This window comes from Megalobrama amblycephala, linkage group LG8 (genome assembly GCF_018812025.1).
Source record: "Megalobrama amblycephala isolate DHTTF-2021 linkage group LG8, ASM1881202v1, whole genome shotgun sequence".
In the NCBI taxonomy this organism is placed as follows: domain Eukaryota; kingdom Metazoa; phylum Chordata; class Actinopteri; order Cypriniformes; family Xenocyprididae; genus Megalobrama; species Megalobrama amblycephala.
This window is the reverse complement of record NC_063051.1, coordinates 18,360,001-18,374,808: the sequence shown is the minus strand read 5'-3', so window position 1 is coordinate 18,374,808 and position 14,808 is coordinate 18,360,001. Positions and strand designations below refer to the sequence as shown.

General features: G+C 33.9%; 2 protein-coding genes across 9 annotated transcripts in view; one reads left to right on the top strand and one right to left on the bottom strand.

The window, feature by feature from the left end:
* lrrc7 (leucine rich repeat containing 7) overlaps window positions 1-6,386 on the top strand; it is a 150,367-nt gene extending 143,981 nt beyond the window's left edge. For 7 of the 8 annotated variants that reach the window (XM_048199826.1, XM_048199823.1, XM_048199825.1 and 4 more), the window contains 2 exons: window positions 841-915; window positions 4,077-6,386. In XM_048199826.1, the coding sequence (XP_048055783.1) occupies window positions 841-915; window positions 4,077-4,184 (183 nt within the window). In that variant the 3' untranslated portion in view covers window positions 4,185-6,386. The remainder of the gene's footprint in view (window positions 1-840; window positions 916-4,076) is intronic. The other variant, XM_048199829.1, reaches the window with a different exon arrangement.
* Window positions 6,387-6,437: 51 nt separating this feature from the next.
* On the bottom strand, window positions 6,438-13,571 carry lrrc40 (leucine rich repeat containing 40). The gene is made up of 15 exons (XM_048199830.1): window positions 13,337-13,571; window positions 12,875-13,056; window positions 11,418-11,491; window positions 11,193-11,322; window positions 10,405-10,528; window positions 10,177-10,319; window positions 9,917-10,089; window positions 9,399-9,489; window positions 9,230-9,275; window positions 9,000-9,108; window positions 8,812-8,919; window positions 8,602-8,712; window positions 7,965-8,042; window positions 7,130-7,315; window positions 6,438-6,909 (listed from the first exon to the last, which is right to left on the bottom strand). The coding sequence occupies exons 1-15, from the start codon at window positions 13,479-13,481 to the stop codon at window positions 6,804-6,806; spliced, it is 1,806 nt and encodes a 601-aa protein (XP_048055787.1). The 5' UTR covers window positions 13,482-13,571; the 3' UTR covers window positions 6,438-6,803.
* Window positions 13,572-14,808: the final 1,237 nt, after the last annotated feature.

Genomic DNA, 14,808 nt, shown 5'->3' with positions numbered 1-14,808 from the left:
AAATTGCATTAAAACAATGCTTTATATAGAACAAAATCAAAGCTATCTCTCTTCAGTCAGCAAAGTGTGTCTCTCAGTAGAGTTTCCATGGAAACATGCGCTACTGCAATGCACAACCTTGCGCACCAGCTGACTGCATTACCTTTTAACCTTTTCATGTCTTGGCAACATTTGGTGACAGTTAAAACAAAAGTGTTTTGACTCAAATGTTGCTGATATTCATTAAGTATATGGAAAAAAGGATATTCTACATCTGTTTCATGTGTAAGTAGCTTGAATGTATATTAATACTATATTGATTAGATAGAAATTGTTTTCTATTAATTCTTTTTTCCCCATAAGGTTTTTAACATAGCATTAAGAGATTGCTTGTGTTGTATATTGTTGCTTTGGGGATGAATCCCTGTGAGCTTTGAAGAAATGATGTAAAGTTTGGTGGACTCTCAATATGTGGTGTCGATAATAATAAGACTTGATATGTGTGCACATGGTGCATACTGATGGGTCCCACATGTAATTAAAATATGTATGCTTTATAATCTCTGCCTTAATTTCAGCACAAAAACAGTCACTAATGGATCCTCTAACTTTACTCTTAAAAAAAGAAAAAAAAAAGAAAAATCAATCATATAAGTTTTACATTCGCTTTTCAGTTTAACGCTTGCATTTACTTATTAATTGTAAATGGTAATTTTATAGATAAAGACAATTACGTTTGTGTTTTTGAGGAAAAAAAAGAGAGAGAGAAACCAAAGAAAATCTAAATCCAGATTAAACGGCAAAGATTCTAAACCATAGTCACCATGTGGTTCCTAACCTCATATCACTTTTGACTTATAGGGTATCTTTGTTACTAGGGTACAGCCTGATGGACCTGCCTCCAACGTTCTACGACCAGGGGACAAAATTCTGAAGGTAACACTGTTCTCCATCACATTGTCCCAAGAGTTGCGACAATGCATCCTCCGCCACACTGCCAGTGGAGGGCTTTGCATGTGGCATTAAATGTCCTGTGTGTATGTGTGTGTGCGTCTCAAACAAGTGAGCATGGACTTCTGTTGTTATGTTTGTCCAACTTTGACATGCATTACTGTCCTCTCTGATTTCAAAGAACAGACTGTTATAACATTTCAAGCTGCCACATGTCTTAGTCAATTTAATGGCATGAAATAATTATATATTTTACATTGAATTATGAATTTTATTTATCAGATATTACAAAATGAATGTAAATAAGCGAAACTAATCAGTACAACCAACTACCTCAATTTTATGTTTATCTTTGATGCAGATTGAATCTGGTCTTTTCCAGTGTACTGAAATGTATCCCATCACCTCCCAATAAAGTGCCCCTATTATGCTAGTGTAAAGGTTCTTAATTTTGTTTTGGAGGTCTCCTGCAATAGATTAACATTTTCTCATAATATACATTGGACATCACCGAATTTCTAAGAGTCTGAAAACGGTTCATTCGAAGGGTGCATTCACACTTGGTTCAATTGCCTGGTCTGGACCAGAGTTTGATTGCTTCCCCCTTCCCCTGCCCCCACTGGACTGTGTTCAGATTATAATATTTGGGTCTGAACTGCAGTGGTTACCCCATTACTTGGTAACGACGGAGCAGGAGATGGCGGCAAAATGCATAGCTTGGTTCACCTCACTTTTATATTTTTGATTTTGAACTGTTGGTTTTGTTCCCAAAGCTTCAATACATAACGGCACTTGCATCTATCTGGTCCGAATGTACTGCAAATGTTCTAAAGAATGCTGAAGGTGAGCAGAAATGACATATACAGCTCTCTGCTTGCAGTGCGTCAGTCACACTCATCAGGAAAGTGAGTGAAACACATTTTTATCAAATCATACTTCATTAAATAGTGGTTTACTTCCGCGATTTAATACGTTTGTGTTAGTATTAAGTCATTAAGTCAGGAGAGTAAAGGAGCTCACATGAACCGTACCCCAGACCACTAGCCTGGGTGCCAGCCCGAACCCCGCCCACAACATTTTTTGGACGGGAAGTTCGGTCTGGACTCGATCCATTGTGGAGTAATTATGCTCGGCTCCCAGAAGGCCGAGCCAATCAAATTGCCAGGGCGGGCTTTAATCGATGATGGACAGGCTATCTGCGGTTACGTAACCACCCCCGTCATCAAAGAGCGCTTGGGTTGAATTGGTTTTCACCAACGATGACTGCAGCTGGAGAAGTAAGATGTTTAGATTCCGCTATCACGTCTGTAATAAAAGAAATCGACGGCGCATTAATTTTAAAAGACGAACAAAGAACCGCAATCAAGGCATTTGTCGATGGGAAAGATGTGTTTGCCGTCCTTCCAACGGGATTTGGCAAAAGTTTAAGTACAAGTTCAACATACGTCACTTACTGCGTTGCTCTGATTGGTTGTAGGTCTATCCAATTGAGTGCAGAGTTTTTTTTTTTTACTGGTTCGGTTAAGACACGCCCCATAATTCAAGTGCAATGGAGCAGTATCAGACTCACATTCTGCCTAGAATATGAGTATGACGAAGTCAGGCTACCAGACCACCCTTTTTAAGCGAATTCGGGTACAGTTCGCGGGTGCACACCCAAGTTCGGAAGACAGCGTTCACATCATCCAACGAACCGAACTCTAACATCATTCGAACCCAGGTGTACACCATAAATGCAAGGGTGAAAGCACCCTCAGTCTCTCTAAAATTCTCCTTTCAACGAGTCTACTCTGTTTTTATTGGTCAGATGGCCTAGTCTGTGTCAGAAACAAAACTGCCATTACCATATCTGAATTTCAGCTCCGGAGGATTCCTCAACACTTGTATAGACATTGATATGCAAAGTGGATTCGCAGTACAGGGTCAACAACACAAACCAAACTCTTCCAGGCCTCAGCTACAACTACACTGTTTGAGGGCGGATAGACATTGTTTGCAGGCAGCTACTGAAGACCTTAGTACAAATTTGTTACATTGTTACATTGGTATGTAACAGGAAATGGAAAAGCAACACTGGAATTGCTGATGACTCATTTCAGCAGTCCAGAATCGATTGTTTTTTTCCTCACTGCATGGAAAGGTAATATTCGAAAAAGCATAATAGGGGCACTTTAAATAAAAGATATATATTATTTGATTAAAAATAAAAAATAAATACAATAAAATAAAAAACAATATTTAAAGTATTATTACAATATAATTATATATATATTTTAAGATTTTTTTTCTATTTTAAATATTTTTAATTTATTCCTTTAGTGGCAAAGCTGAATTTTAAGCAGCCATTTGGTGCTTAAGACACATTTCTAATTATTATCAACATTGAAAACAGTTGTGCTGTTTAATATTTTTTTGTGGAAATCATGTTTTTCTTTCTTTGATGAAAAGAAACTACAATTTAAAAGTATTTATTGTCATGTTTGATCATTTTAATGCATCCTTAGGGAATAAAAATATTAATATTAAAAAAGTATTAAAAAAAATTACTGACGGCAAAGTTTTGAACTGTAGTGCGTGTGTGTATATATATATTATATATATAAAAATTGTATATGATTTATTTCTGGACAGTAACGGGAAACTTACAGTAACAGTAACCTACAAAGAAAAAGCACATGTCTAAATTGTTATTCAGACAGTATCTGTCTGTGTATTTTCCATAAAAGCAAACTGCCTGGCATTGCTGCCTGTACCTACTGTATACAGGGGCAATCCAGGCTCTGTGTGCCTAAATAACTTTATGGGAAGTTATTGGGCTGTCTCTGGTTATATGTGTTGCTGTCAGTGTACACCACTAGAACCGTCTGCAGAAAGCAGCTCCTTCTCTTTCCACAGATCCAGTGAGTCTAAAGACCAGCTTCTTTCCACCTTCTCTCCTTTTACAGCATGATCTCCTGTGTGCATCTCTCTCTCTTTTCTCTCCCTCACAGTGTATATCTCTTTATCCTCTTTGAGCTAGGCCTGTTCCCAGCCCTCCTGTGCTGCCGTGCCTGTTCCTGCCCCCTCCCCCCCCCCCTGTTCCCTCCCTCCCTCCCCGCCTCTCCCAGTTCATTTTGTTTACCATGTGCTTCATTCTTGCATTGCAGGCCAACGGACATAGTTTCTTACACATGGAGCATGAAACAGCAGTGTCTCTTCTGAAGAATTTCCCGAAAACTGTGGACTTGGTAATCTTAAGGGAGAGCACAATATAAATATTTTTATAGCTTAAAGACTTCTCAACCAGATGGAACACAGGAACTTGTACATCATCTTTTTATCTAGGAACAATTTTGCCAATTGCTGGACCAATGGCAAATTCCAGTGCCAAATGTACACTAGAGGACATATCTAATAACGTTACATATGGCTTACACATTCTACACGAACATACATTTGTTGAAATCTTTCGTTGATGTTGTTGATATTCTTCTTTATCTCAGCCTGTGGCTGTAAGTGGGTGCATTTTTTCCTGCTTATTTATATGGCGTATTATTTTGTACCTATTTTTCCTAGCAGCTTTTCGGTTTAATCTTGGAGCATGAAAGCACATCTGCTTTTAAGGACATTTACCCACCATAACACTGCCTCAACTTTGTAAATGCCTTGTGTAAATATATACATTTACAACTCAAATGTGATTAGAGCATAGAATGTGAATGAAAGACACATTGATGATTTTCTAACACACTGACGAGTTTTTGTAACAATTTACAAGAGATATCCTTCTCATGAAAACGACAATTTAGGGAAAACAAAACGTCCCCTTTTAACATTCTGTATTTGCACAAATCAAATGACAGAAAAGATTCCCTAAGCAATATTTCTTCCGTTTTTATGGTTTTCCTGCAGCACCCTCTATTGGTATTCATGGAATTTTCCGAGCTCAGATCAGGGTGGGTCTTACTCATTCACTATAATGTGAATGTACATTTCCATGTTCTTTGAATTTGTTTGCTGCCAGGAAAATTCATGCACATGTGGCAGTTTATTGGCAACACTTTTCTATATAAAAATGTACTTTCATATCACATGCTAGAGTTTAAGTGGAAGGCAAAAAAAAAAAAAAAAAAAAAAGCTTAATTCCGGTTGCTTTGTTGTTGTTACGCTGCTTTAAGGTTTTTTAATCTTTTTTTTTTTTTTTTTTTTTTTTTTTTTTAAATGGAACAACAAAGGGAATTCCTGTCATAATAAAACGGACTAGATACAGTGTACACATGTAAGGCTTTACTGATTAGAGCATGCTTTCACTCTTAAACTTGTTTTATTAGGATGCTTATTAGGGGTCTGTGTGTTTTGGACAAACTGTTTTAACATACCTATTGTTTTACATCTCTTTTGGCATTTTTTCCCCCCTTTTAAATCAGTCATCATTGTGATAAACAGTGCCATAATATTCCTCCCAAATAAGAAAAAGGAAAAGAAAAAAAAAAGAAAAAATCCTGGGCATGTTTCAAATGTTGCTAAAAATGTAGCATTTAGAGGGAGGGTTTCGAGACCGAAATGCACTCTGAAAGACCCCGACACAACACCCACTGCATTTAGCTTCAGAGAAAGATTGTTGAGTATTAAAGATTATTATGGATGATGCAATTAATTGTTCAAATACTATTGTGAAAGAACATTTGATAATGATTATTTTTACTAAATGTTTTCAGATAATGGTTTCTAATATATTGATATTAGCTATGCTCAAATTGTTAAATTTTATAAAGAACACAAAACCAATGTATGGACGAGAGTTGGATTGCGAGGGAAGGAAACACTAGAAACAAATATGTACAATTCTTTCTAAAGTAATTGTGAATTTGTGTCATAAACATATATGTATATGAATATACAAATGGTCATTTTTGTATGTGTTTAAAGACCTATTGAATATAAAAGGTAATATATGGTACTATTCAGTCTAATTGCAGTATTGATGTAAATAACTATGAATGGAGACATTTAAATAATTTATTCCAATAGATTGTGAATGTACTTAAAGCTTTCTGCAGTATTAAGACTTACTGAACTTGAATGCCGTTTCATTTTTGTGCAAAAAGTAATTATATCTAGAATAAATTATTCAATTTAGTTCAAAAGAATTAGTGACGATTTATCATATCATTTATTTGCACATGCAAGTTTACTCCTTCCAATTTTTTTCTGTATTACCGCAAATATGTAATTGATGACATATATTCTGTGTCTAGAATGCATTTTGCAGATGATATATGTACATATTTAAAATAAATTTTAGTTACAAAAAATTAAAATAACAAACCTGTATAAAAAGGAGAAGAAAGTCCAATGCTGTTCAGCAAATATTGGAGCCATTTTCGGCTTTGGAGTACAGAATTTTTTCAGTATCTAAGAGGTGTTTTGAATAATGTATCTTTATTGTACAAATAATAAAAATGTCACTATTGTTACTACTGGTCATTCTGTGGTCCTTTATAGACGATAAAACACAAACAAAACTCTTTCTTTTTTAGCATTTATTACTAGTGCTTTCATAATGGAAAATACAGTATAAACATTCACACTGAAAAGCAATTATAAAGTTTAAAACTTGAACACACCTTTTTTTTTGTTAATTTGAATGCCTTTTGTCTTAATTTCGTTACAAAGCATGCCGACGGTTTATTTATAAACAATGTCATTACATTATTCTGTAATGATTTTACAATGTCACTTTTGAGGGTAAAGTGGCAGTTAAGATCAATTAAAACAAGTGGAAGGAAATTCTTGTATTTTTTATACGGTCAGGAAGTGCAAATATCAGTATTATGGCACAAAAATTGATCGTTTATCATCACCAATGGTTGAATTTACATTAAACGTGAAAATTATGTTGGAATACGACTTCGGAGATACTCAAGGACAGCATCTGTTCCTTTACTAAGGATGGCAGCTCTTGGATTACGGAAAGGATTCCCATCAAGCATTAGAGCCCTAAAGACATAAGATAAATCATATGATCATGTTAAACTAACAGGCTCTTTGTCATGTTAATAGTAATCTGTTTTCCAGAGTTTTTGTCTAATTGGAAAGACAGCTTTTCAGTTGAACAGACTGTACGTTTGTTCTCACTGCCTCGTTTTCGTTAAAATATGGATTCTACCCAGACTAAAGTCCTCAGTTTGCTAGAATCGGAAGGAAACGTCAACCTCACCTCAGACTGGTACAGTTGCCAAGTTCTGGTGGCACTTGCATGATATCATTGTTGGACAGATCCAGAGTAGACAGCCTATTTAGGGTCTTCATTTGGACAGGATCAATGCCTCCAACTTGATTGTTACTGATTAAAATGGTCTCAAGGGATGAGATGCGGTACAGCACATCTGGGAATGACTTGAACCTAAAGATAAATGTACATAATAGGGGTGTAACAATATATCACATCACAATACAAAAATGCAACAATATATGTTGTGCATAGTTCACCCAAAATGAAAATTACTGTGTGAGAAAAAAAAATTCAAGTTTACAGAGTTTTAGTGTCAGTACTACATTAAACTACTATATATAATGTTGAATATAATGTATAATAATGCAATGGGGGAATATTTGTGGGTCCTGATAATGCCAAATATCTTGTTACAAGTAAAAAAGTGGCCTACATTATTTTAAATATATCTAGTCAGTGACAGAGTGCAAGAATATTCATATTTTTCTGTATTTTCAGCTTCAGAATCATGAAATATTTTTATTCTGGTATCAACATTGTCCTGTGCATTGGATTAGCAGCACCAAATCCAAACCTATTCATTTCCACACCCAATATAATACCAAATTTAGCATTTTAATCAACAGTACATTTTTGTTACCATATGTCTTTTACCATATGTCTTGAAGTATCGCAATATCTATTGTTATATGTATCAAAACGTGACATGAGGGTATCGTTACATCCCTAATAAATAATGATTCAGACCACAACAAACACAGAAACAGTGATATTATATATTTAGTTACAATTTTGTGAGAGTAGTAATGTTAGAACTTACCTATTAAAAGACAAAATAACACTCCGCAGCTTGGTTAAGCCTTCCAACTCCATTGGCAGTGAGGTCAATAGATTGTTTCTTAAATGAAAAAAATAAATAAATAAAAAATTATAAAAAAATGTAATTAAATTTTTTTATATATGTATATATATATATATATATATATATATATATATATATATATATATATATATATATATATATATATATATATATATATATATATATATATATATATATATATATATATATTATTTAAAAATTAATTAATTAGTTCAGTGCACTTTGCTGTTGTAAATTATGGTAAGATGCACTTTTAAGTGACATCAGAGCTCTTATTTAGAACATTTAGTATTTCATTCAGAGTCATATTCATTATGTATATTTTGCTTTAAAGTAACATTTATCAGAATACAAAATATCTGAAGTCAGAAATCTGTCCTTTAAAAACTCAGCTCAATCTAGAATTTACCAGCCACAAGATAATTAGTTGTTTTTTCCTTTGTGCCATCTTAGAAATACAACACTATCGAAAGCAGTAAAATTTTGCTGGTGTGACAAAAACAATTGAGAACCACTGAATTACGTAGGAGAATGAAATCTTGAAATTGGAGCCTTAAAAAGGCTTAAGGATTACCTGAGATCTATATGTAGCAGCTGTTTCAGTTCGGAAAAGTCCACTGGAACGGTCGTTATCTTGTTAAACCCAAGATTAATGTCAGCCAGGGTGTCCTTTAACTCCATAATTCTGCAGGAAATGAGAGAATACTTTTGACTAAGCACTGTAAAGTGTTCAGTAAATCTCCATAACGCTTCTAATGAAATGGAATGGCCATGGCTGCGCTACCTAGGTGGAACTTCTGTCAGCTGATTTTTGCTGAAGTTTACATTAGCCACAGGACTATCGTCAACTGCGTCAAACACTTCATCGGGAATGGATCCCTCCTGTTTCTCGCTAAGAAAAAAATGGCAAATCTTCACTGTTAAATACACAAATTCCTGGTCTCAAAGTTGCATATGAGGAATTTTTGTTACCTGTAGTCTAGTGTTTTCAGAGTTTTGATGGCATGTACATTGATTTTAGCTTGGCTTGGGAGAGTCATTGCTGTTTTTGGCTCTTCTTTCAAGCTCCCATCAGGTTGCTCTACATTTCAAACGTGACAAAAACCCACAATGATGTTACAAAGAACCTTCTTTGTCTTTTTCATAATGGATAAATCAATGATCATTTAAAAATTATATCATACTATTGATGTCAGACATACCTTGTATTCGACTTCTGAGATATTTTAGGAGTTCACCAGTGCCTTTCTGCAAAGAAGATACTGTAACACTTTCTGATGCATTTCAGACTTTTCCGGTGATGTATCTGAGATTAATAAGAATGAAAGAGGACGGAAATTTGTTTAAAGCTGTGATATGTTGAACACTCACAGTCAGAAGGTCTCTGCGGATTGTCCTCAGTGGATTGCCCTCCAAAGCCAAAAACTTCAGCTTAGGCAATGCGCCAAGTCCACATGGCAGACTGTTTCACAGAAGAGAGAGACTTTGTATGACAACAGAAGATATTTCAAAGACTGTTGACCACTGACTTCCATAGTATGGACAAAAAAACCCCACTGACTTTTCTTAAAATATCTTCTTTTATGTTCCACGGAAGATAGAGGGTGAGTAAAGAAAGACAGATTTTCATTCATTCATTTATTTAATAATCACTATCACTGTAAGTCATAAGATAACTATCCTTATTTGGTCATTGAACGGTCATGTTAAGGAACAGAATAAAGAAAGTCATACATGTTTGGAACGATATGAACCGAGTAAATAACTATCACTTTATTCTACAAAAAAGAATTTTTACACTGTGCTTTCTCATCTTATGATATAATAATTCTTATATCTTATCAGGGCTCAAATGTTACAGTATACATGGAATAATATATGTCCAGCACCTGCTGATGTCATTGTTAGTAAGATCCAGGCGTTCCAGGCCTTGCAGTAGGGTTATTTCTTCAGGAAGACTCTTCACCTTGTTATCTCTGAGCTCTAAGAAACTCAGAGCACTCAAGTGCTTCAAATGGTCTGCCTCCAACACCTCAATCTGGTTGTTCCCACAAAAAAGGTCCTTTAAACATATAAACAGCCTTGTGTTAGTCTTTCTCTTTTAAGACATTCATACCTTATTCTTTCCACATCAGTGGTATTGGTTTACCTTCAGTGTTTTACAGCAGGGCAGTTCGGGAAGATATCGTAACTTGTTGTGTCTTAAGTAAAGCTGCTCGAGGGACTCCATCTGAGCCAGGACAGGAGGAATGCTCTCTATTTGATTCCGTGAACAGTCCAGCATTCTCAGGTCTGTGAGGGTTAATAAAAGAAGGATGAGTTCACGGGTTAACCAATAAACATGATTCACATCTAGTCTACTGCTGTCGAAACATACTTTTCATTTCACTGATGCCAGGAGGGAGACTCTGGAGCTTGTTGCAGGACAAATTCAATTTCACAAGACTTTTCAGGTTTGCTAGGCTTTCTGGAATATCCATTAGATGATTATTGGAGAGATCCTTTCAGAGGGAAGAGCAGGAAAGAACTAAATAATTGGAATACTAGAGTACATCGCAGCAATTTTTTTGATTTCTAAGATATAACAAATGATCATACTGCAGTGGATTACTTCTCATGTACACTACTGTTTAAAAGTTAAGGGGTCAAGATATTTTTTGAAAGAATACTTATATTCAGCCAGGACACATTAAATTCTCATAAAATGCTGTTCTTTCTATTTATTAAAAAATAATATTGCAAAATATGCATCACAGTTTGCACAAAAATATTTAAATAAATTTGATATTATGAAATGTTTCTTGAGCAGAAAATCAGCATATTAGAATGATTTCTGAAGGATCGTGTGACACTGAAGACTGAAATGATGCTGAAAATTCAGTTTTGCATCACAGGAATAAATTACATTTTAAAATATATTTAAATAACAGAGTTGTTTTTTTAAATTGTAAAAAAAAAATACTGTTTTACTGTATTACTGTTTTAAATTTTGATCAAATAAATCTAAAACTCTTCCAGACCCCAAACCTGGTAGCGTACATCTATGTAAACAAAGATGTTAATATTAATATTATTTGAGGAACTAGGCTTTTATGATGCTGTTGGAAGGTTATATGCCATGCACTGTAGTTTGTTGCTAGTCAAGGCAAAAGGTCAGTCACTTACAAGTTCATCTAAATTAACCAGCTGCCCCAAATCCAGAGGAATCTTTTTGATCAGATTCTGTTGCAGATGCAGACATCGCAGGTTTGTAAGCTTCCAAAGACCCAAAGGTAATTCCGTCAGTTTATTGTGACTGCGGAGAGGACCAGGTATTATGGCACAAGGTCTACACTTTAAATAGGGTATATATATATATTGCTTTATACATAGTGTTGCCTCCATCAGTACCTCAATATGAGCTTCTGTAGTTGCTCTAAATCTCCAATAGAATCAGGCAGTGAGCTTAGTTGATTGTCATGGATCTGGAAAAAGGCAAAAAAATGTACAAATTAATTAAAATGTACACCCTTAATCTCCATGGACAATTAACCTGTTAACTGTCACCCCCACTTTTTTATAGACATGAAAATGCACCATCCAAACTTAAATGGTTGTAATTAAAGAATACTGTGGAATATAGACATAAGACTGGTCTTGTTTTATAGATTAAATTTGGCAGATTATTGTAGAAGTGAAATAAGTGAAACAGAAAAAAAGTTATAGAAGTTTAAGTTTATGAAATTGTAAAAATGCTATATTTTATGTAAAATGTATATTTTACAAAAGTTTTACTCTAAAACTGCACTGAAATCAAAGCCAAAACAAGTTGTGTTCCAAATTTCAGGTTGATATCTCAAGAAATGAGCTTTCAGTAAGATTTTGTTTGGGCGCAGTACCACACTTTTTCACTAGATGACAACCAAGCTCCATTACTAACCATATAAGGACGCCTCCATTTCCATATAAAGATTGAGTGATCTGAATCATATATTTCCATTATTTTCATACAATTTATGAAGTAGACATGTACACAAGTATTATGGGAAGTTTGGCAGAATTTGATATGAATTCAGCCTCTAATAAACATAAAAAAACATGTATGTGGGTTATAGATCACCGCCACAATCATAAATGTATTTTTGTTTTCCATTAAAAACATTTTCAGACCTTTTTTTCTAAAAAAAAAAAAAAAAAAAAAAAAAAATGAATGGATGTTATTTTTTGAACTCTTGACATGAAAACAAACATGTTTCAACCAATCTGTAATGATTTTTCATGTTCACTGCTATTTCAAAATAAAGGTCTGAACATGCCTTATGAGTATGAAAATATGCTTGCTGCAAATTGATAAATTACTGCTCCTCTGTAATTCATTTTGAACATCAGTCACCAAATATGAAAGGAGATTCTAAGCTTTCAAATTATATATAGTTTGTCAAGATTAGTTTAGGTTTAGTATAGGATATAACTGTTTTAAATGTGTAATTGCTGTGGGCCCAGTGACAGTTAACAGGTTAAAATACTAACACTTGATTTTTTTTTTTTTTTTTTTTTTTTTTTTTTTTTTATATTTTTCTGACATTTTTGACTCACTCAAAAGTTATGCTGATACTTTGTATAGAAATATTTACTAATATTTACTAATGGTCTTAGACTTGTGGACCCCACTGTATATATAATATAATATAATATAATATAATATAATATAATATAATATAATAATGTTACATTGATTTAACCATAGTAGCCATCTATGTCCTTTATATTTATTATATTTAAGACAAAATAAATAGAATAAAAAGTGTTGTCTTACAGGTTTTTTTGTAATAATACTCTCAAACAGAATGAGATGTGTGTAAACCTACATCCAAGACAAGCAGGGCAGGGAGGAGTTTGACGTCTTCAGAGAGACTCTGGAGTTTGTTGGAGGACAGCAGAAGTTTGGTCAAATCTGCCTGTTCCCACCACCGATCTGCAGCTCCAAACGACACGTTCTGCTGAGCCTCCTCAGGTGTGTCTATATTCAACCTCCACACACTCTGAGGAACTGAACCCAAATACACGATCACACTTAATGGAGAAATTCACCATGGTAAACATGGTTTCCCCCAAGATACCACTGTTGTTTTTACTGTAAGTAATAACAGATCTCATTCAAACTTTTTAAAAAGAAAATTAAACAAAATCTTTGTCAATTTCATTTCTTTTTTTCATGACATTAATGACAAATGTCATATCGGCAGTACTGTATGTCGGCGCCACAAATGATGGCTGCTTTTGTGAGGTTAGTGCACTGAAGTGGAATAGTGCAGTTCCAGTACTGTTACCTTCAGTTAGACCGCGCCCGGATAGATTGAGTTGTCCGCTCTTTCTAGCAGCTTTCAGTAATCCATATGGGACAGGACAGTCTTCTTTCTCCTGTCTGAATCCTGCTCTAGAGTCCACATGTGCTCCTCTTTTGAAACGAGACATGAATGCGACGTTATGCGTTTAAAACACCTGTAAACGTGAATGAGGTTGTAGTGAGGTTGAAGTAAACTATGATAAACTATAACATACTTACCTAAACATGGCCTCCAATTTTTAAAATAAAAGTCCTAAGGAACGAAAGTAGTTTTCCATGTGGGATAAAAATATGAAAATGAAAATAACTATTACAATTATTACTATTATTAAATATAAAAATATAATAACTTTATTTCAGAGGTATTTAAATATTTTTTAATAATATACATATTTCTTATATAATAGAAACCTTTTATGATTCGTTTACCCTTAGAGATACAGATAAGAAACATTAAAATTTAGCTCCAAATAGTTTTGATGTTCATTAAAAATAGTTTTTAATTTATTTATTTTTTTTTTTTTCTGTATTGTTACAAATGTTCCTCCATTTGCTTATGCTGTGTTATAAAGCTTTATGGATGTACAGTGATATCCAATATGGTAATGTGATCAGCAGATGGTGCTACTTTATGAGTGAATAAAGACAACAGCTGTTGCAGCCATTGAGATGATGACCACAATAAAAATATGGATGGATATAATTAAATTTATACATTAATTTAGATATAAAATGTATTTGTTTAAATATATTCTACTAGTCATGTTAATATATATAAATATAAATATAAATAAATAACATCTATTTGAGGAATAGCCTATTTAGAATCTAGTTCAAGCTTTATGTATAACTGAAAGTTACTTGTATAAAAGAATTTTTATAAAACAGGCATTTAACTTTAGCTTTTCAAAAGCTTTTGGGAGGGTTAAAAAAAGATATTTACACTTTTACAACCCCAGCTAACAAAAATATCATCTAAGAACACTTTGCTAACATTCCCATTATGTTGTGAAACGTTATTTTTGAATGTTAATTGTTTAAAAACATTCTTGGTTATGCCAACGCAGGAAACATTCCATTTGATCATTCTGCAAACAATGTTAGTTTTGAATGTACTTTGAACATTCTGAAACAAGTAGTAACATTTAAAAACTGTTAGACTAATGTCCAACTAAAACGTTTCAGAAAAAAAAAAAACATTTCACGAACAACATATAAATAATGTTTTTGCGCTAACGTTTTAAGAACATTATTAAAGACCAAATAACTTCTGAGAATATTCCCTGTTAGCTGGGAATGTGCTTCTTCAGGAACGTGTGTTGGCTTACAGCGTGGCACTTAAAACTCTAGAAAGTATCTCCTTCAAGTTCATTTTACAATATGACTTCTTCATAAACTTAACAGGAGAATAACAGATCTGTACTAAAATGAAATTTGGACATCTCCACATAATTT

Coding starts and splice junctions, on each gene's coding strand:
- lrrc40 (XM_048199830.1), bottom strand. CDS start 13,481: ATGTCTCGTTTCAAAAGAGGAGCACATGTGGACTCTAGAGCAGGATTC. Junction 10,320..10,404: donor TGGCATCAGTGAAATGAAAA/GTATGTTTCGAC, acceptor TAACCCTCACAG/ACCTGAGAATGCTGGACTGT. Junction 8,920..8,999: donor CTGAAAACACTAGACTACAG/GTAACAAAAATT, acceptor TTTTTTTCTTAG/CGAGAAACAGGAGGGATCCA.